Source organism: Falco biarmicus, chromosome 4, assembly GCF_023638135.1.
Source record: "Falco biarmicus isolate bFalBia1 chromosome 4, bFalBia1.pri, whole genome shotgun sequence".
Lineage (NCBI taxonomy): Eukaryota > Metazoa > Chordata > Aves > Falconiformes > Falconidae > Falco > Falco biarmicus.
Genome location: NC_079291.1, coordinates 67,354,256 through 67,372,282, shown reverse-complemented (window position 1 = coordinate 67,372,282; position 18,027 = coordinate 67,354,256). Strand labels below are relative to the sequence as shown.

Genomic DNA, 18,027 nt, shown 5'->3' with positions numbered 1-18,027 from the left:
CCCATGGGGAGGGGGGGGCCCGCAGGCCTGCACCTGGGGCTCCCCCTGGGCGTACCTGGGGGTCTGGACACACACCCCCAGCTCCACGCCTGTGTGCCTTGGGGGTGCCCCCACACAGAGTAGGGGCCAGAAGGTTCCCCGAGGTTGGGATCAGTCCCAGGAGTGCCAAAAACATGGAATGCTTCACAGATTTGCGTGTCATCCTTGCGCAGGGGCCAACCATCAGTTTCCTTCCCGAGGTCGCTGCCCGTGTTTGGACCCCCCCCCCCCATGCTGCCCACTGACTCCCGTGGGTCCCTCCCCTGGGAGAAGGACGTGAGCAGTTGTAACAGGCTGTGCCGGTCCCCACACAGATCCCTGCACAGATCCCTGGTCCCCGGTGACAGATCCCAAAATAAAAAGGGAATCGCTGAGCCAGCTTGCTGGGCAGCCAGGCTGCTGGGGGGCAGGTGCAGGGAGTGGGGGGCAGGCACGGAAGATTTAAATTTCAGTTTCCGAGCGATCGCTCTTTTTGCCTGCATTGCATAGGCGAGGTGCTTGGTGGCTGAAGTTTTGTTGGAGTCTTGTCTTTTTGAGAAGCGATGAATTTGTAAATTTTTTTTAGCGGTCAGCACCCCCAGCTGTGCCAGCGCAGTATCGCACCTCTGCCTCTGTCCCAGGGTGCAAACCCACCTGCTCCCTGGCTGATGTGGGCGCGGGGTTGGAGACCCCCGGAGGGGGCTGTCGCCGGGGTGAAGTGCCCGTGGGTTAAATCCTGCGCCGTGGCTCCCAGGGCACACACTGATGCTTCTCGCCAGCACCAGGATGTGAAAGTGGAGTAAGGGGAGGTGGGGAGGGGGCTTGCCAGGGGCCAACAGCAGGCTCTGGAGTTGTAACGAATTAAACGAACGCTCAGGACAGCGGGTCTCTAACCGCACAGACACGTTTTCTGTCCCCCCAAGCGATGTAACGGGTGGAACTTCTCCCCACCCCCCCCAGCACCGCGCACTGCTGCCGGCGGGCAGGGGGCTGGGGGTCCCAGGCGGCCCGGGCCAGCGCGGGCTCCCGCCCCCGTGGGCAGCCCCGGGTCGGTGGGCGCCGCGGGGGGTCCGTCCCCTAGGGTGGTCTCAGCCTGCCCCAGGCCGGGCTCCAGCGCCCATGGCGGGGGCTCCGCTGCCCCAGGGGGGGCGCCCACACCAGCGGTAGTGCCCACCCAGGGACGGGACACCGGGATCGGCTCTGACCCCCCCCCACGACCCCAGCCCCCACCCCCCCCCCTCCCCGGCCCCTTTAAGATCCGCATCCCATGACGTCACGCCCGCGGCTACTTTGTAGCGCGGAGAGGGCGGGGCATCTTAAAGGGGCCGCGCGGTGGCGGTGTGAGCAGGTAAGGGGGGGGGGGGTCCCCGGCCGGGGGCTGCTGCGGGCGAAGGGGGCCTGTGCCACCGGCCTTGGCCGAGCTGTGCCTTTGCAATGTTCCCCCACGGGGCTGTCCCCGTGTCCCCCCCGGACCGTCCCCATCATCCCCCCGGGGTCGTCCGTGTCGCCCACCGATGTCGCTGTCCCCGTGTCCCCGTCATCCACCCGGGGCTGTCTGTGCCTCCCCCCCGCGATTGTCCTCGTGTCCCCATCACCCCCCCGGGGCTGTCTGTGCCCCCCCTGGGCTGTCCCCATGCCCACATCACCCCCCCGGCGCTGTCCCTAGCATCCCCCCGAGCTGCTCCCGTGTCCCCCCGGTCCGCCCCCCTCCCCGTGGCCCAGCGCGGGTCTCCGGGGGCCGCCGCGCTCCCGGTTGAGCCCCCCCCGCGGGGTGAGTAAGCAACTTCCCACGGTAGCCTCCTGCCGGGCGGCTCCCGGAGCATCCCGGTGGCTCCTGCTCGGCTCGTCCCGGCTCTTCCCGGCCCCGCAGCAGCCCCCGGTCACCGCTCGGCCGGTGCCCCCACCCCCGGCAGCCGCCCCGCGGGGCGCTGGGCACCCGCCCTCTCTCCCGCTGCGGCGGGGGTGGGTGGCACAGCCCTCCCGGTGCCCCCTCGCAGGAATCCGGCCCCGCAGGCTGATCTGCCGGATTTCCCAGCCGGGATCCTAATCCCACCGGCTGGTGCCCGCTTATCCCCTGCCCCACGCCCCCGCCCGGCCCCCCCCGCCTCTCCCCCCCCCCTCCACCTGCACACACACCCTGCCTGGCCCCCCACTTGCCTCCCCCTTGCCTGCGCCCCCCTCCACCTGCACTCACGCCCCACCTCGCCCCCCCCAACTTCCCCCCACCTGCCCCCCCCCTCCACCTGCACCACCACCCCGCGCCTGGCACACCACCACCCCCGCCTGGCCCCCCTCCCACTGCCCCCCTCCAGCTGCCCCCCCCTGCCTGGCTTCCCCCAACTGCCCCCCCAGCTGCCCTCCCACCTGCCCTTGCCCCCCCCCCAGCCCCGGGGCTGGCCGAGGTGCGAGGCCACAGCAGGTGACAGGGCAGGCAGGTGAGTCCTCAGGGCCACCAACCTGGGGTGGTGGGACGGGCAGCAGAGGTGACCCTGGGGTGTCCTCGGCTTGCAGTGGCTTTGCGGGGGGCAGCTCTGGTGCCCGGCTCTCGTGGGCCATGGGCGTTCGCCAGGCGGGAGGCGACGAGTTCAGTCGTGCCACGGTGCCTGGCAGGGCTGGGCACAATGCCGGCCATGTGGCTGCTGGGGAAGGCCGATGCCTCGCTGAGGGTCCTGGGCACTGCCCACCCGCTGGGTGCTGTGCGGGGCAGGGGGAGCCCCCGGAGCCGGCTGGGCACGGGGGCTCGCTGGGATGGGGTTGGGAAAGGGACGGAGCTGCTGTGGCCCCAGCACAGCTCGGGGGGCACCTGCAGAGCCGACCCGGGGGGCCTGAGCTCACACCTGAGCCCACGGCATCGGGGTGATTTTCCCTCCTGGAGCGCTGAGGGTCTCACCAGAAACACCCCACCTCGCTGCTGGCCAGGCCGCATCCCTCACATGGGGAAACTGAGGCAGGGCAGGTCCCAGCCACCCCCCCGGCTGCCCAACTCCCCGGGGCTCCGAGCCTCTCCTGCGGGGTGTGAATCCTGCTCACAGCTCCTGCCGCGGTGCTGACCCGGGGGGGGGGGTCGTGGAGCTCGTGCCCTGTTTGCTGCTTTTGCTTTAGAAAAGGATGAGATTTGAGGTCTTTGCTCCGGAAAGGAGCTTTGCTGCAGGAATGTGGGGCCAGCTCCTGCCAGCCCCCGGTGCTCAGCCGCGTGCCTGGCTTTGCCTGGTGTGCCAGAGCCCCAACCATCACCCCCCGGATCGGTGCTGACAACCCCCCCTTCTCTCACCCACAGCCGGAGCCGAGCGGGGTGCAGGGCACGACCCCCTCGCACTCCCTCCATGGCCGTGGGCACCCAGCTGGGGCTGCTGCTCTGGAAGAACTTCACCTACCGCCGGCGGCAGCGGGTGAGCGGGCGACTGGGGTGGGAGTGTGCCCGGAGCCACCAGGGAGGGGGCAGGCAGAGCCCTGGGTGCTGCTGGGGTCAGGGACAGCCCCCCCCCCCCAAACCATGGTGTCTCGCCCAGATCCAGCTGGTCATCGAGCTCCTGTGGCCGCTCTTCCTCTTCTTCATCTTGATCTCGGTGCGGCAATCCCACCCGCCCTTCAAGCAGCATGAGTGTGAGTGTCCCACCCTGACCCCCCTGGGTTGGCAAGGCCCCCCCCATGCATGCCGGGGTCCCCCCTGCATGGGAGCCCTCCCCAGGGTGGCCCTGGGGCAGACAAACACGGCTGGTGGACCCAAGCTGGGGGCTCGCTGGCATCTCTTTGCTGGGGTGTATGCGGGGGTCCTGTGCTGCCCCCCCCAGACCCATCTCTCCCGCAGGCCACTTCCCTAACAAGGCACTGCCCTCGGCCGGGACCCTGCCCTGGCTCCAGGGCATCATCTGCAACGCCAACAACCCCTGCTTTCGGCACCCGACAGCGGGAGAGGCCCCCGGCGTGGTGGGCAACTTCGACAGCTCCATGTGAGCAACGGGGGCTGCGGGGGCTGTAGGGCAGGGCTGGGCTGGGGTCTCACTGCCCACCCCGTGCCCCCGCAGCCTCTCCCGCCTGCTGACTGAAGCCCGGCAGGTCCTGGTCCACACCGATAGGCAGCGGCTCCTGCGCAGCTTCACCCGGCTCCTGCCCACCCTGCGTCAGCTCCGGGGGAGCGGGAGTCAGTGGAGGGGTAAGCACCGGGAACGGGGGGTGCCAGCGGAGGGAGACCCCCTGGCTGACCCCTGCCCCTCCAGCCCTGCCGGTGAGGGGCTACCTGCGAGAGAACGAGACCTTCTCACGGTTCCTCCGGACCAACACGTCTCTGCCCCCGGCGCTGGTGGACGAGCTGATGGCGGCTCAGCTCAGCCCCCGCATCGTGAGTGTTGGAGCACCCACTCCCAGTCCCCCCAGTGCGGGGGGCTGCGGCGTGACCAGCCCTCTCCCACCAGTTCTCCTTGGCCGGCACCCGCCTCCCGCTGAAGGCCGTGGTCTGCAACGCCTCGGAGCTGGGGGGCTTCCTGGTGGGGGGTGACGCCGCCTCTACCCAGCGCCTGCAGCGAGGGCTCTGCGCCCTGTCCGGCCCCCAGCTCCGTGCCATGGAGGGCTCCTTCCTCTCCCAGCTCGACCTTCCCCGGCTCCTGGCGGTGAGCCCCTAGCCCAGCCAGGCTCTGGGTGCTGGATGGTGTCAGGCAGAGACCCCCAGCTTCCCCCAGAGGGGCTGTGACCCCCTTCCCATGCTCCCCTTGTAGGAAGAGCTAAGCTCGGACGTGGGTGGCATCACTGGCACCGTGGAAGCCTTGGGTACCTTCCTGCGGGATGCAGCATCCCTGATGGATAAGGTAGCACCCCCTGCTCCCCTGCCCCCCACCTCACCCCGTGCTCCCCACGCTGTCCCTGGGCATCCTGGTCCCCCACATCCCGCTCTGCTCCCCATCCTGCTCTCCCCAGGTCTCCTCCATGACCAGCCTTGCCGAGCTGCAGCAGGAGCTCAGGGCTGTGATGGCCACCAATGCCACCGCCACCGGCTCAGGCGCCTTTGGGGCCCTGTCACGCATTGCCTGTGGGCACCCCGAGGGCGGGGGGCTCAGGGTCCCCTCCCTCAACTGGTACGAGGACAACGATGTCAAAGCCTTCCTGGACCGCAACAGCTCGGAGCAGAGAGCCACTGTCCCAGGCAACACCAGCAGTGAGCGGGCTGGGCTTGAGGGGGCTCAGCTGGGGGCTTGGTGGGCACAGCCCCCCGAGGCTGCCTGGGAGGTGGTGGGGGGCTGGTGGGGAGGGGCTAGTGGCGAGGGCTTGGCTCTGCCCCCCCCCCCAGGTCCCTTCTGCCGAGAGCTGCTCCGCAGCCTGGAATCCAGCCCCCTTTCGCAGATCCTCTGGCGGGGGATCAAGCCCCTCTTCATGGGGAAGATCCTGTACACGCCACCCGGCCCCGGCCCCGACAGCGTCATGGCCGAGGTCAGTGGGGGGCTACAGGGGGGCTGAGGGGGGCTGCCCTGGCTGTGCCTCATCCCCCACCTCATGCAGGTGAATCGGACGTTCCGGGAGCTGGCAGTGCTGGGGGAGGTGGGGGGTGCCTGGCGGGAGCTGGGACCCCGCATCTACACCTTCCTCAACAGCAGCCTGGAGATGCAGGTCCTGCAGGTGCGTCAGCCCCAGCCCCTCTCCCCGCAGGGGGCTGGGGTGCAGGATGGGGGTGCAGGGGGCTGCAGCTCGGGCTCCTGGCTGGGAGCAGGGGGGGCTGCATCACCCCCTGTACCCTGATGCTTTGCAGGACCTGCTGCTGGCCCCGGGCACGGCCCAGCTCCTGGATGGGTTCCTCAACAGCACCTCCTGGAAGCTGCCAGATCTGGCTGGGTTCCTGGGGGGGCCGTCAGGGGGGCCAGGGGTCACCTGGCGCCAGGTGTACGCTGATGTTGACATGGTCCTGAGCACGCTATCACAGTTCATGGAGGTGTGTGTCACCCCAGCTGCCCAGGTGGGCTGGCTCCCCCAGCCCTGCTGAGCCCTGCCTGCCCTGCCTGCAGTGCGTCTGCCTGGACAAGATCGAGGTGGTGGCCACCGAGGAGCAGCTGGTGGCCCGGGCCCTGGAGCTGCTGGACGAGCGGCAGTTCTGGGCAGCTGTGGTCTTCCAGTCCCCCACGAATGCCACAACCCCCACGCTGCCCCCCCACGTCCGCTACAAGATCCGCATGGACATCGACGACGTCACAAGAACCAACAAGATCAAGGACAGGTTGGGAGACACCAGCCTCTTTGGTCTCCCCAGCCACCCAAGCTGCCTGTCCCATGGAGGGGGGGGGTCCCACGCTCAGTGCCGTGGTTTGCCTCCAGGTTTTGGGACCCGGGTCCCGCAGCTGACCCCTTCAGCGACCTGCGCTACGTGTGGGGGGGGTTTGTCTACGTGCAGGACCTGGTGGAGCAGGCGGTGGTGCGGGTGCAGACCGGGGCCACCCCACGGATGGGGGTCTACATCCAGCAAATGCCCTACCCCTGCTACGTGGACGATGTGTGAGTGGGCGATGGGGGCAGCCCTGGCCCCCCGGGACCCTCGAGTGACCCACTGCTGCAGGGTATGGGGCCAAGGAGCCTGCAGCATCCCTGCCCCAGGGAGGTGGAACGGGGCTGGTCCATGCCCTGGGGGTCCTGGGGGTGTCAGGCTGGATGTGGACGGGCTGGTGTCACCTCCCCCAGGTTCCTGCGGGTCCTGAACCGCTCGCTGCCCCTCTTCATGACACTGGCCTGGATCTACTCAGTGGCCATGATCATCAAGGGAGTGGTGCACGAGAAGGAGATGCGTCTGAAGGAGACCATGAAGACCATGGGGCTGAGCAGTGGGATCCTCTGGCTCAGCTGGTTCCTCAGCAGCTTCATCCCCTTCCTCCTCAGCTCTGCCCTCCTTGTCCTCATCCTCAAGGCAGGTTGCAGAGCATGGGGGACAGTGTGGGTGACATGAGACGCATCAGGGCCAGGAGCCAGCACGAGGGGCTCCGCAGGCTCCAATCTGCTTCCATCCACAGCTGGGAAACATCCTGCCCTACAGCAATCCAGCCGTCATCTTCCTCTTCCTCGGCACCTTCTCGGTGGCCACCATCAGCCAGTGTTTCCTCATCAGCACCTTCTTCCCCCGCGCCAACCTGGCCTCCGCTTGCGGCGGCATCATCTACTTCTCCTTCTACCTGCCCTACGTGCTGTGTGTCGCCTGGCGTGACCACATCACCTTCCCACTCCGCGTCCTCGTGGTGAGTGGCCGTAGCTGCCCCCTCCCCAATACCCCTTGGGTGCCCCAGGTCTGCTGGGTGGGGGGCTTTGGGGCTACCCCCCCCCCCCTCCAGGTCAGTCTTTCTGCCCACGTTGCCGTTCTTGCTGCCACCAGAGCTTGCTGTCACCAGTGGCCTTCGGCTTCGGCTGCGAGTACTTCTCCCTCTACGAGGAGCAGGGGGTGGGCATCCAGTGGCACAACCTGGGGGCCAGCCCCGTGCCAGGAGACCCCTACAACTTTGCCACGGCCATGGGGCTACTGCTGCTGGATGCTGGTCTCTATGGCCTGGCCACCTGGTACCTCGAGGGTGTCTTCCCAGGTGAATGCAGCCCCCCCAGCCCCTGGAGCACCCCCCAGCCCCCCCCCAGGCCTCACCCCACTCAGCCCCATCTACTGCAGGTCAATACGGGATCCCCAAGCCCTGGAATTTCCCCTTCCTGAAGAGTTACTGGCTTGGAGAGCCGTCTTCAGCCATGTACCCCCCATACCCTGCAAGCCCCCTCACTGCACCCCAAGGTGAGCTGCTCCCCCTGCCCACCCCAGAGCCACGTGTCTGAAGGGTGGTGGTTGTGGAGCTGGGCTCGAGCCCCCAGCCTGGGCTTTGCCCCCCAACAGGGGGTCCTACCCCCCATGGCAAGGGGTCCTTCCCAGGACATGACCCTCGGTGGGTTCCAGTGCTGGTGGAGGAGCCACCTGCCCAGCTCCAGCCCGGGGTCTCCATCCGCAACCTGGTGAAGATCTACCGCAACAGCAGCCACGTGGCCGTCAACGGGCTGAGCCTGGACTTCTACGAGGGGCAGATCACCTCCTTCCTGGGCCACAATGGGGCTGGCAAGACCACCACCATGTGAGCTGGAGGGGCTGGAGGCTGGCCGGGGAGCTGCATGGCTGCAGCTGGGGACAGGACCTGAGCCTGGCTCTGCCCTGGTGCTGCCCCAACCTGTGTCCCCACTGAGCACCCCACGTAAACCGGGCACCCCAGCCCTGAGCCCTGCTGGTCCTGCACCCTGTGACCCCCTTGCCCCACCGGTTCCCCATCCAGGTCCATCCTGACCGGTCTGCTGCCCCCCACCTCCGGCACTGCCTATATCCTGGGCTGGGACATCCGCTCCGATATCGACAGCATCCGCAAGACCATGGGGATGTGTCCCCAGCACAACGTCCTCTTTGACATGTAGGCAGGGGCAGGGCAGGCGGGGAGAGCAGTGCGGGGGGCTGGGCTGCCCACCTCACCCCTGCCCCCCCACCCCCAGCCTGACCGTGGAGGAGCACATCTGGTTCTATGGGCGGCTGAAGGGGCTGTCGGAGGAGCGGGTGAAGGCTGAGATGGAGCAGCTGATCCAGGACACGGGGCTACCCCACAAGCGCCAGGAGCAGACCAGGAACCTCTCAGGTGCGTGTGCCAGGGGCAGGACCAGTGCCCAAGCAGGGGTCCACGGCCCCAGCCCCCACCCAACATTGTTCCTCTGCCCTGCAGGAGGGATGCAGCGGAAGCTCTCGGTGGCCATCGCCTTCGTGGGTGGCTCTCGGGTGGTCATCCTGGATGAGCCCACAGCTGGCGTCGATCCCTACTCCCGCCGCAGCATCTGGGAACTGCTGCTCAAGTACCGCAAAGGTCAGGGCTGGGGGAACAGGGGGAGCCCCGCTTCCCCCTCCATGCACCTGAGCCCCCCAGGTGTGGAGAACCGGCAGCAGGGACCGTGGGACAAGCCGGGGGACGTGCTTGCGGGCAGATGAGCCCGGTGAGGGGGTGTGGGTTCAAGCCCACTCCCTGCCCCCAGGTCGCACCATCATCCTGTCCACCCACTACATGGACGAGGCGGAGCTGCTGGGGGACCGCACCGCCATCATCTCGCAGGGCCGGCTCTGCTGCTGCGGGTCCCCGCTCTTCCTCAAGGCCAGGCTGGGCACTGGCTACCACCTCACCCTGGTGAAGCAGGAGCAGGTTGGGATGAGCGGCGGTAGCACCGGCACCGTCCCCGGCACCACCAAAAAGGTGGGCCCCTTGGTCCCACCGAGCATGTGCCAAAAGGGTGGCCAGTGCCTCCATCTTGGGTATCAAGGGGATGCTGAGCCCTGGGCTTGGGGCGGGATCCTGCCGCAGGGTGCCAGGCTCCGGCCACCCTTTCCCGCAGGATGGCAGCGACTCGGAGCACAGCAGCGACACGGGCCTGGGCAGCGAGCAGGGCAGCAAGGCCAGCGCCGTGGGTGAGGGTCCCGTCCCTCCCTGCACCCCCAGCACAGCATCACCCCCTGGGTACCCCCCATGTGTCCCCCATCAGCTGGGGGCCCATGGGTGCATTCAGCCCCGCGCCCTGCTCTGCTGCTAGCCCTTGGCCCCCCTGCACTGCTGGGGCAGAAGGGGGTCCCTGCCCTCCCATCCCCTTCAGACCCCCTGGGGACCCTCAGACTGGGATGCAGGGCACATGCCAGCTTTGCCAGCTCCTGTGCCAGCCATCGGCTCCTGCCACACGTTTCCAGCCCTCCCTGTCTGTCCCCCCAGATGTGGCCCAGCTGTCGGCGCTGATCCAGAGGCTGGTGCCTGGCTCCCGGTTGGAGGAGGACATCGGGCACGAGGTGCTCTTCGTCCTGCCCTACAGCGGGGCCAAGGACGGAGCCTTTGGGGACCTGTTCCGCGAGCTGGACACCCGCCTGGGGGAACTGGGCATCTCCAGCTACGGCATCTCCGACACCACCCTGGAAGAGGTACCCAGAGGAGCAGCGGCCAGGGGTCTCCCTGGGGCTCTTTGGGGGGCTGCCCGCAACCTGGGGGATGTGCCTCACAGGGGCTGTGGGTGCTGGTGGCTCTCTGTAATGCCAGCCCCTTCCCACCCTCAGATCTTTCTGAAGGTGGCCCAGGACACAGGGCTGGATGCTGACACGGCAGGTAAAACACCTCGGTGCTGGCTGGAGCTGAGCTTCAGGGTGCTGGGGTGTGGAAGGGGGTGATGTCCCCAGCACCCCATGTGGCCCTGACCCTTCTCAGGGCTGGGTCCCTGCTGGGAGCACCCATGGGTGCAGGGAGGTGTCACAGGCTGTGCCTCAGTCCCACCCTGGCACTCTCACCCCCGTTTTGTCAGGCGCTGGGAGAGGAGCAGCCCCCAGTGAGGGGAGGGATGCGGAGGCGGCCGACGGGGAGCTGGGTAAGGAAGGGGGAGCTGGGACCCCGAGCCCCTGAGCTGCCCAGCCCCTGCTGCTGGGTGACCCCCACCTTCACCCCCTGGGCTGGGGCTGGGGCCATGGCACATGTCAGCTGGGCACGTGTCCATCCGGGCAGGCCCACCCTGGGGCAGGGGGAGGCTCAGGGACCTTGGTGCAGCATCTCTCCTGCCCACCTTGGGGTGTCCCTCAGGGCATCGGGCAGGGTGAGGAACAGGGATGGTGGCAGGTTTGGGGGAGCCTGGCTCCTTGCAGGGGTTGGGATGGGACATGAAATCCCAGGGGACATATCCAGGCCCCTTCTCTTGGAGATAGAGCTGGTGTGGGAGCAGCCATGGGGGTCTGGGGGGGCTGTGATGGTTTGGGGAGCCAGCTCTGCCCAAGGTGGGTGCTAACCCCGGCCGGGCAGGTGCCAGCACGGCTGTAACCCCTCTTTCCTCTCCTTTACACTGAGCCCAAGGAATCCGGCGAGGTAGGAGCTGGGGGCTGGGGGGCTCCCGTTGTGTCCCTGCATGCAGCACCCCATCCCTGCTGGGGTGGGGGGACACCCGTGCCAGCACACCATCCCCCCACACGCCACCTGGCACGAGCCCCTGCCCCTCGCTGCCGGCTCTGTGGGGGGCAGACCCAGACCCATCCCTGCCCTTGCAGTGGAAGAGCCCCAGGAGACGGACCTGCTGCGCGGGGGTCCTGGGCAGGCCGGCCACAGGGTGAGGGGCTGGGCGCTCACCCGCCAGCAGCTCCGCGCCCTCTTCATCAAGAGGATGCTCCATGCCCGCCGCAGCACCCGGGGCTTCTTCGCGCAGGTACGGGCCTGGGACTAGGGGCCAGGATGGGGCTGTGGTGCAGAGAGTGGGGAGGGGATGGGGCAGGAGGGTGCGGAGCCAGCCCTGACCCCCAGCCCCTGGCAGATCGTCCTGCCCGCTGTCTTCGTCTGCATCGCGCTGCTCTTCAGCCTCATTGTGCCGCCCTTTGGGAAGTACCCACCGCTGCCCCTCCAGCCCTGGATGTATGGGCATCAGTTCACCTTCTTCAGGTGTGTCCCCATCCCTCTGTCCCCCCAGGTCCCCCCATCCACTGCTGCCACCAGCTCATTCCCACCTCTCCCGACAGCAATGATGCCCCTGGGGACCCTGACACCACTCAGCTCCTGGGCGCGCTCCTGGCTGAGCCGGGCTTTGGCACCAAGTGCATGAAGGATGCTGGGGAGGTGTGAGTGCCTGCGCCCTGCGGGGACGGGGGGCTGGAGGGGCTGGAAGGGGGCGGCTGGGGCTTGGCCCCCACCTTGGTGCCCACTTCTCCCCCAGGAGCAGCCCTGCTAGCCGGTGCGATGCCGTGGCCCCCCTGCCCTTCCCTGCAGCGGGGGGAAAACTGTGGGCAGGGGCACAGGGACAGGATCCGATGCCTCTGGCTCACACCAGGCTGGTAACGGGGGTCTCTCTCCCCCCTGTGGTGCTGGGTGCTCAGGATGGGGCCGTGCCCACCAGCTTCCCACCCCGACGGTTTCTCAGCACCCCCAGCACCCCCGGCTCTGCTGGAAGCGCTGCGGCGTGGGAACTGGACACAGGCTGAGCCGTCCCCCCCCTGCCAGTGCAGCGGGCCGGGGGCCCACAGGATGCTGCCCGACTGCCCCGAGGGGGCTGGGGGGCTCCCACCACCCCAGGTAACCCCCAGCCCACAGCAGGGCTGGTCCTGGGGCACCAGAGCTGCTGGGTGTGGGGGCAGACGATGCTCCAGAGGGGCCAGTGGGGCTGTGTGTTCGCCCAGCCCGTCTGTCCACCCTCCAGGTGCAAAGGGGCACGGGTGACATCCTGCAGAACCTGACGGGCAGGAACATCTCCGACTACCTGGTGAAGACCTACCCCCAGATCATCCGCCAGGAGTGAGTGCTGGGGCTGGGGACCCCCTGGGGAAGCCAGGGGGGCTTTGGCACAGGCTGGCACCCCAGTGGAAGGAGGGAGGGATGCTGTGGGCCAAACCCAGCCAGGGCTGGAGGTGGAGAGGGCACCGCAGGGTGAGGGGGGCTGCTGGGGGACCCATGGCTATGGGGACAAGGGCTGACACAACGTCTCCCCGGGGGTATTTCTCCCCCCCGCTCCCATTTCTTTCAGGCTGAGGAACAAGAAGTGGGTGAATGAGCAGAGGTGAGCTGAGGAGGGGCTGGGTCTCACGCAGATGGGGCAGGGGGGCAGGAAGGAGCTCCTGGTGGGGATGGGCAGAGCCATCACCTGGGCATCCTCAACCCTTCACTGTGTGCCCCTCGCCGTGGCGTCTGGCTGGGTGGAGGATTCGGGAGGGCAGAGGGGGGGGGGGTTGCACAGGGGTGGCAGTGGGAAATGGGGGGCAGGTTTGGGTGCCCATCTCTCCCCCCAGGTACGGTGGCTTTTCTCTGGGTGCCGGTGGCTCCCAGGCCCTACCATCAGCGGTGGAGGTGGAAGAGGTGGTGCTGGAGCTGCGGGCACTGTTTAACATCACGCCGGTACGGCTGGGGGGGCTCTGCCCCCACCCCGGCTCAGCTCCAGCATCTCGGTGCTGGGAGGGCTCTGACTCAAGCCCACCCCTCACCCCACACTTCCATGCCCAGGGCAGCAACTTGGACCTGCTCCTGGGCAACCTCAGCCGCTTCATCGAGGGCTTGGACACTCGCCGGAACATCAAGGTCTGAGAAGGACTGAATCTGGCCAGGGCTGGAGGGGAGTGGGAGCCCAGTGGGGAGCAGTGCCGCGGTGGGGGAGGGGGCTCTGAGCCAGGCTCCCCCTGGGCTGCAGGTCTGGTTCAACAACAAGGGTTGGCACGCCATGGTCTCCTTCCTCAACGTGGCCAGCAATGGGCTGCTGCGCGCCCGGCTGCCCACTGGGACCGACCCCGCGCTCTACGGCATCACGGCCACCAACCACCCACTCAACCTCACCAAGGAGCAGCTCTCGGAGGCTGCCCTGTGAGTGCTGGGGACTGGGGGGGGACAACCGTGGGACCCCAGTGCCCAGCTGAGCCCTCCCCTTTGCGACAGGATGGCCACCTCGGTGGATGTGCTGGTCTCCATCTGTGTGATCTTCGCCATGTCCTTCGTCCCGGCCAGCTTCGTGCTCTTCCTCATCGAGGAGCGGGTCAGCAAAGCCAAACACCTGCAGTTCGTCAGCGGGATGAAGCCTGTCACTTACTGGCTGGGCAACTTCGCCTGGGATATGGTGCGGGATGGGGATGGGGATGGGGTACAGCTCCAGGGGGCCAGGTCCCACTCGTGACCCCATCCCTGGCTTCTCCATGCCCACAGTGCAACTACCTGGTCCCTGCGCTGCTGGTCATCCTCATCTTCCTCTGCTTCCAGCAGGAATCCTACGTCTCCTCCGCCAACCTGCCTTCCCTGGTGCTGCTGCTGCTGCTCTACGGGTGAAGGGCCAGTGGAGGCACCCTGGGGCTAACCCCCCTCTGGGGCTAACCCCCCCTGGGGCTAACCCCCCCGGGGCTAACCCCCCTGGGGATAACCACCACCCCCCGCCCCCAAGGCTAACCCCCCCCGGGGCTGGACCCTGGGGAATGGGGGGACACAGGGGGCTCTGTCTGGGGCTGGGGGCAGCCCTGGCTTGGGGGGTTGGGGGAGGGGTGCCAGCTTGCCATGCCATGCCCCCCGGGAAGGGAGGTGCGCCTCGGCCAGCCCCTGCCTCTCTGCCCCACAGCTGGTCCATCACCCCCCTGATGTACCCAGCCTCCTTCCTCTTCAGCATCCCCAGCACCGCCTACGTGGCCCTGACGTGCATCAACCTCTTCATCGGCATCAACGGCAGCGTGGCCACCTTCGTGCTGGAGCTCTTTGTGGACCAGGTGAACCCTCAGGCTGCCCCAGACCCCCCTCCCATGTCTGCGGGGCCAGTGCCAGCTTCCCCACTGCTCTCCTTGCCGCCCTGGCAGAACCTCAACAACATCAATCGCATCCTGAAGAAGGTTTTCCTCATCTTCCCCCACTTCTGCTTGGGCCGAGGACTCATTGACATGGTGAAGAACCAGGCAATGGCTGATGCTTTTGAGAGGTTCGGTGAGTCCAGGGGTGGCAGGGCTGCTCCCCCTCCCCATAGCCTGGCCAGTCTGGGGACCCTCCCTGGCGTCCCCCACACCTACAGCCCCTCTCACCGCTCACAGGGGACAGGCGCTTCGTGTCCCCCCTGTCCTGGGATCTGGCAGGGAAGAACATGTTTGCCATGGCCATTGAGGGCATCATCTTCTTCCTCTTCACCCTCCTGCTGCAATACCGCTTCTTCCTGCGGCTCGGGTGAGGACCGGCCGTGGGGAAGCCGTGGGGCAGCTGTGGGGTGGGCAGCCCTGGATGTGCCCCTGCCACTGTTGCCCCCAGGCCACGGGGTCTGCAGCTGCCCTCCCTGGGGGAGGAGGACCAGGACGTGGCCAGGGAGCGGGCGAGGGTGGGCAGCACCCCCCCGCACAGCCACCTCCTGCTGCTGAAGGACCTGACCAAGGTGCGTGCCATGGGGCCGGCCCCTTGCTGTGGGGCTCCAGCCCCTCCTGTAGCCCCCAGTCCCACTGGGCGATGGGTGGCGAGCGCCCAGCACCACCCCGGCTCTGCCACGCAGGTGTACCGGCGCAGGAAGGCTCCGGCGGTGGACCGGCTCTGCGTGGCCATCCCCCCGGGGGAGGTGGGTGCTGGATGGATGGACGGACGGATGGACGGACAGTGCCGCGGGCGGTGCCGGGGCTGCCGGTAACCCCACTCTGCATCCCGCAGTGCTTCGGCCTCCTGGGGGTGAATGGCGCCGGGAAGACCTCCACCTTCAAGATGCTGACGGGGGACACGGAGGTGACGCTGGGGGAGGCCTGGCTGAAAGGGCACAGGTGAGCGAGACAGAGGGACCCCACGGCCAACATGCTGCTCCCCCTCTCTGTGTCCCCACAGCACGTGGGCTGTCATCCCTGTCCCCACCCTGTGCTCCTCCTTGCCCTCATCCCTGCAGCGTGCTTGTGCTTGGCTTCATCCTCAACCTCACCCCTGCAGCGTGCGCATCCCTATTCCCGCAGTGTGCTCAGCCTTGTCCCTGTCCCTGGAGCTTGTCCCTGTCCGTGCCATGTGCTCAGCCATGTCCCCATCCCATCCACATATTCAGCTGTGTCTCTGTCCCTGCCATGTGCTCAGCCATGTCCCCCTACCTGCTACGTGCTCAGCCACGTCCCTGCCATGTGCAGGTCCGTGTCCCCATACCCACCGTGTGCTCAGCCGTGTCCCCACCATGTACTGATCTGTGTCCCCATCCCCACCATGTGTTCAGCCGTGTCCCCGCATGTGCCGATCCATGTCCCCATCCCGACCATGTGCTCAGCCATGTCCCCATCATGTACTGATCTGTGTCCCCATCCCCGTCTCCTGCTCAGCCGTGTCCCCACCATGTGCCGATCCATGTCCTCATCCCCACTGTGTGCTCAGCCGTGTCCCCACCATGTACTGATCTGTGTCCTCGTCCCTACCATGTGTTCAGCCGTGTCCCCACCATGTGCCGATCTATGTCCCCATCCCCTGCTCAGCCATGTCCCTGTCCCTGCAGCGTGCTCACCGACCTGCAGTCTGTCCACCAGCACATGGGTTACTGCCCCCAGTTTGATGCCATCACAGACCTGCTGACGGGGCGGGAGCACCTGGAGTATTACAGCCGCCTGCGTGGCATCCCGAAGGAGGAGACCCCCAGGGTAGGGCCCGCAGCCCGTCCCCCCCAACCCAGGGGACCCCCATCCTCATCCTCTCCGTATTGCTCACAGGTGGCTCAGTGGGGCATTGCCAAGATGGGGCTGGAGCCACACGCCGACCGGCCGGCGGGCAAGTACAGCGGGGGCAACAAGCGCAAGCTCTCCACAGCCATAGCCCTCCTCGGCTCTCCCCCCGTTGTCTTCCTGGTGAGTGGGGGTGGTATGTGTGGGGGTCCCACGGCAGCGCAGGACCCCTGCCCAGGATGACAGCGCTGCTGGGGCCATTGCAGGATGAGCCCACGACAGGGATGGACCCGCGAGCCCGGCGGTTCCTGTGGGACCGTATCCTCAGCGTCATCCGGGAGGGCAGGTCCGTGGTGCTCACATCGCACAGGTGAGCCCCCACCCCAGGGTGTGGAGCACCCCCCCTGCCGCGGTGACACTCCCAGAGGGGAGCACCCCCCTGTCCCCCCACGGGCCCTCACGCCTCCCCCGCGGCAGCATGGAGGAGTGCGAGGCGCTGTGCACCAGGATGGCCATCATGGTCAACGGCCGGTTCCGCTGCCTGGGCAGCGTCCAGCACCTCAAGAACAGGTAATGGGGCTGGGGGCTTGGGGAGGGCTCCGGCAGCGAGGGGTGACCGCCCTGCAGGGATGGGGTGGGGGGATGCAGCCGGTCCCTGCAGCGATGCCCCCCTCTCCCACCCAGGTTTGGGGATGGCTACACGGTGGTGGTGCGGGTGGGTGGCCCTGGGCCGGCACCGGTGGAGACCCTGATGCAGCGGCGCTTCCCCGGCATCGTGCTGAAGGAGCGGCACGGGGGGCTGCTGCAGTACCAGCTGCCCTCCCACGCCGGCTCCCTGGCCAGCGTCTTCAGTGTCTTGGCGGCCCACCGTGGTCCCTGCCACATTGAGGACTACTCCGTGTCCCAGACCACCCTCGACCAGGTGATGGGTGACATGGGGCATGAGGGCAGGGGGGCTGGGGTCCTGCCAGCGCTGCCCCTCATCCTGCCCTCCCCACAGGTCTTCGTGCATTTTGCCAGGGAACAGAGCGACGAGGACCCCGGGGGGGCCGTGGCCCCAGGGCAGGATGCGGCCCCGGCGGTGCCCAGCCCCAGCAGGAGGCTGACACGGTTCCTGGAGGACAGCAACTACCAGGAGAGCGCGGTCTGAGCGGGGCACGGAGCCCCATGGGGAGACCCCCCCAGTGTCACCGCAGCACGACCCAGGCTGCTGGGACTTCTGGCCACTCCGGACCCCCAGAGCTGCACAGGGGGGTCTGGCCGCATCCTGCCCCCCGGCATGGGACTGCCAGCCCCGCCAGCCAGGTGCTGGGCAGGGTCAGTGCACCGGGGGGGCTGGGCCCAGCTCCCCCTCGGCGGGGTGGTACCCTCTGGGGGGCCCAGTTCGATGGGGGGAGCTGCCCTGAGCACCCCCACCCTGAGCAGGCCCTGGGACCCCCACTGCTCCCTGCGGGTGCAGGGCCTGCTGTAAAAGAGCAACGAAATAAAGACCCGTGGTACCACCCGGGGCGCTGGGTCACCCTCACTTGGGGGACGGGGAGTGCAGCGGGACGGGGGGCAGCAGGATGGCCATCGCGGTGGGGGGCACAGAGCAGCCGCCATGGCCCCCTGCCCTGCTGCTGTCCTGCAGCCCCTTCCCGGCGGCCGAAGGTCAGCCAGGGTCTTCCTCCCCCTGGATGGTCCCTGGGCAGGGTGGGCAGTGGGCTGGGTGGGGGTCCCTGCCCGCCACCTTCCCTGGAGCTCGTTCCTCTCCACCTTCTCCCCCTCTGCGGTGCCCCAGTGTGGGGCAGGGGTCTCATCCCCTCAGCCGGATGCCCCCATGGGGCCTGTGCTGCACAGGGACCCCCGAGCAGGGCTGGGCTGGGCCCCCTGGGTGGGTGGCATGAAGATTTCAGGGTGCCCCTCTCCTCCCCAGC

At 67.9% G+C, this 18,027-nt stretch overlaps 1 protein-coding gene across 4 annotated transcripts; it reads left to right on the top strand.

The window, feature by feature from the left end:
• Nucleotides 1–1,332: 1,332 nt before the first annotated feature.
• Nucleotides 1,333–17,609, top strand: ABCA7 (ATP binding cassette subfamily A member 7). 4 transcript variants are annotated; one of them, XM_056337275.1, is made up of 51 exons: nt 1,333–1,366; nt 3,296–3,407; nt 3,528–3,621; nt 3,827–3,968; nt 4,044–4,171; nt 4,236–4,357; nt 4,431–4,625; nt 4,731–4,820; nt 4,930–5,167; nt 5,300–5,439; nt 5,509–5,625; nt 5,756–5,935; nt 6,009–6,217; nt 6,316–6,492; nt 6,676–6,898; nt 7,002–7,223; nt 7,358–7,562; nt 7,643–7,759; nt 7,919–8,090; nt 8,286–8,417; nt 8,497–8,636; nt 8,721–8,858; nt 9,025–9,188; nt 9,379–9,451; nt 9,747–9,949; nt 10,082–10,130; nt 10,324–10,386; nt 10,857–10,874; nt 11,054–11,208; nt 11,314–11,438; nt 11,516–11,614; nt 11,870–12,065; nt 12,190–12,284; nt 12,514–12,546; nt 12,776–12,881; nt 12,987–13,061; nt 13,171–13,340; nt 13,413–13,590; nt 13,677–13,792; nt 14,080–14,224; nt 14,312–14,435; nt 14,540–14,669; nt 14,751–14,871; nt 14,986–15,048; nt 15,138–15,244; nt 15,949–16,090; nt 16,160–16,294; nt 16,378–16,481; nt 16,589–16,681; nt 16,796–17,033; nt 17,112–17,609. In XM_056337275.1, the coding sequence occupies exons 2-51, from the start codon at nt 3,342–3,344 to the stop codon at nt 17,259–17,261; spliced, it is 6,717 nt and encodes a 2,238-aa protein (XP_056193250.1). In that variant the 5' UTR covers nt 1,333–1,366; nt 3,296–3,341; the 3' UTR covers nt 17,262–17,609. The 4 variants fall into 4 exon arrangements, with proteins under 4 accessions (XP_056193250.1, XP_056193248.1, XP_056193249.1 ...); XM_056337273.1 differs by having other exon boundaries at nt 9,025–9,239; XM_056337274.1 differs by lacking the exon at nt 10,857–10,874 and having other exon boundaries at nt 9,025–9,239.
• The last annotated feature ends 418 nt before the right edge of the window (nt 17,610–18,027 follow it).

Coding starts and splice junctions, on each gene's coding strand:
- ABCA7 (XM_056337273.1), top strand. CDS start 3,342: ATGGCCGTGGGCACCCAGCTGGGGCTGCTGCTCTGGAAGAACTTCACC. Junction 4,821..4,929: donor CAGCATCCCTGATGGATAAG/GTAGCACCCCCT, acceptor TGCTCTCCCCAG/GTCTCCTCCATGACCAGCCT. Junction 12,882..12,986: donor CACTGTTTAACATCACGCCG/GTACGGCTGGGG, acceptor TTCCATGCCCAG/GGCAGCAACTTGGACCTGCT.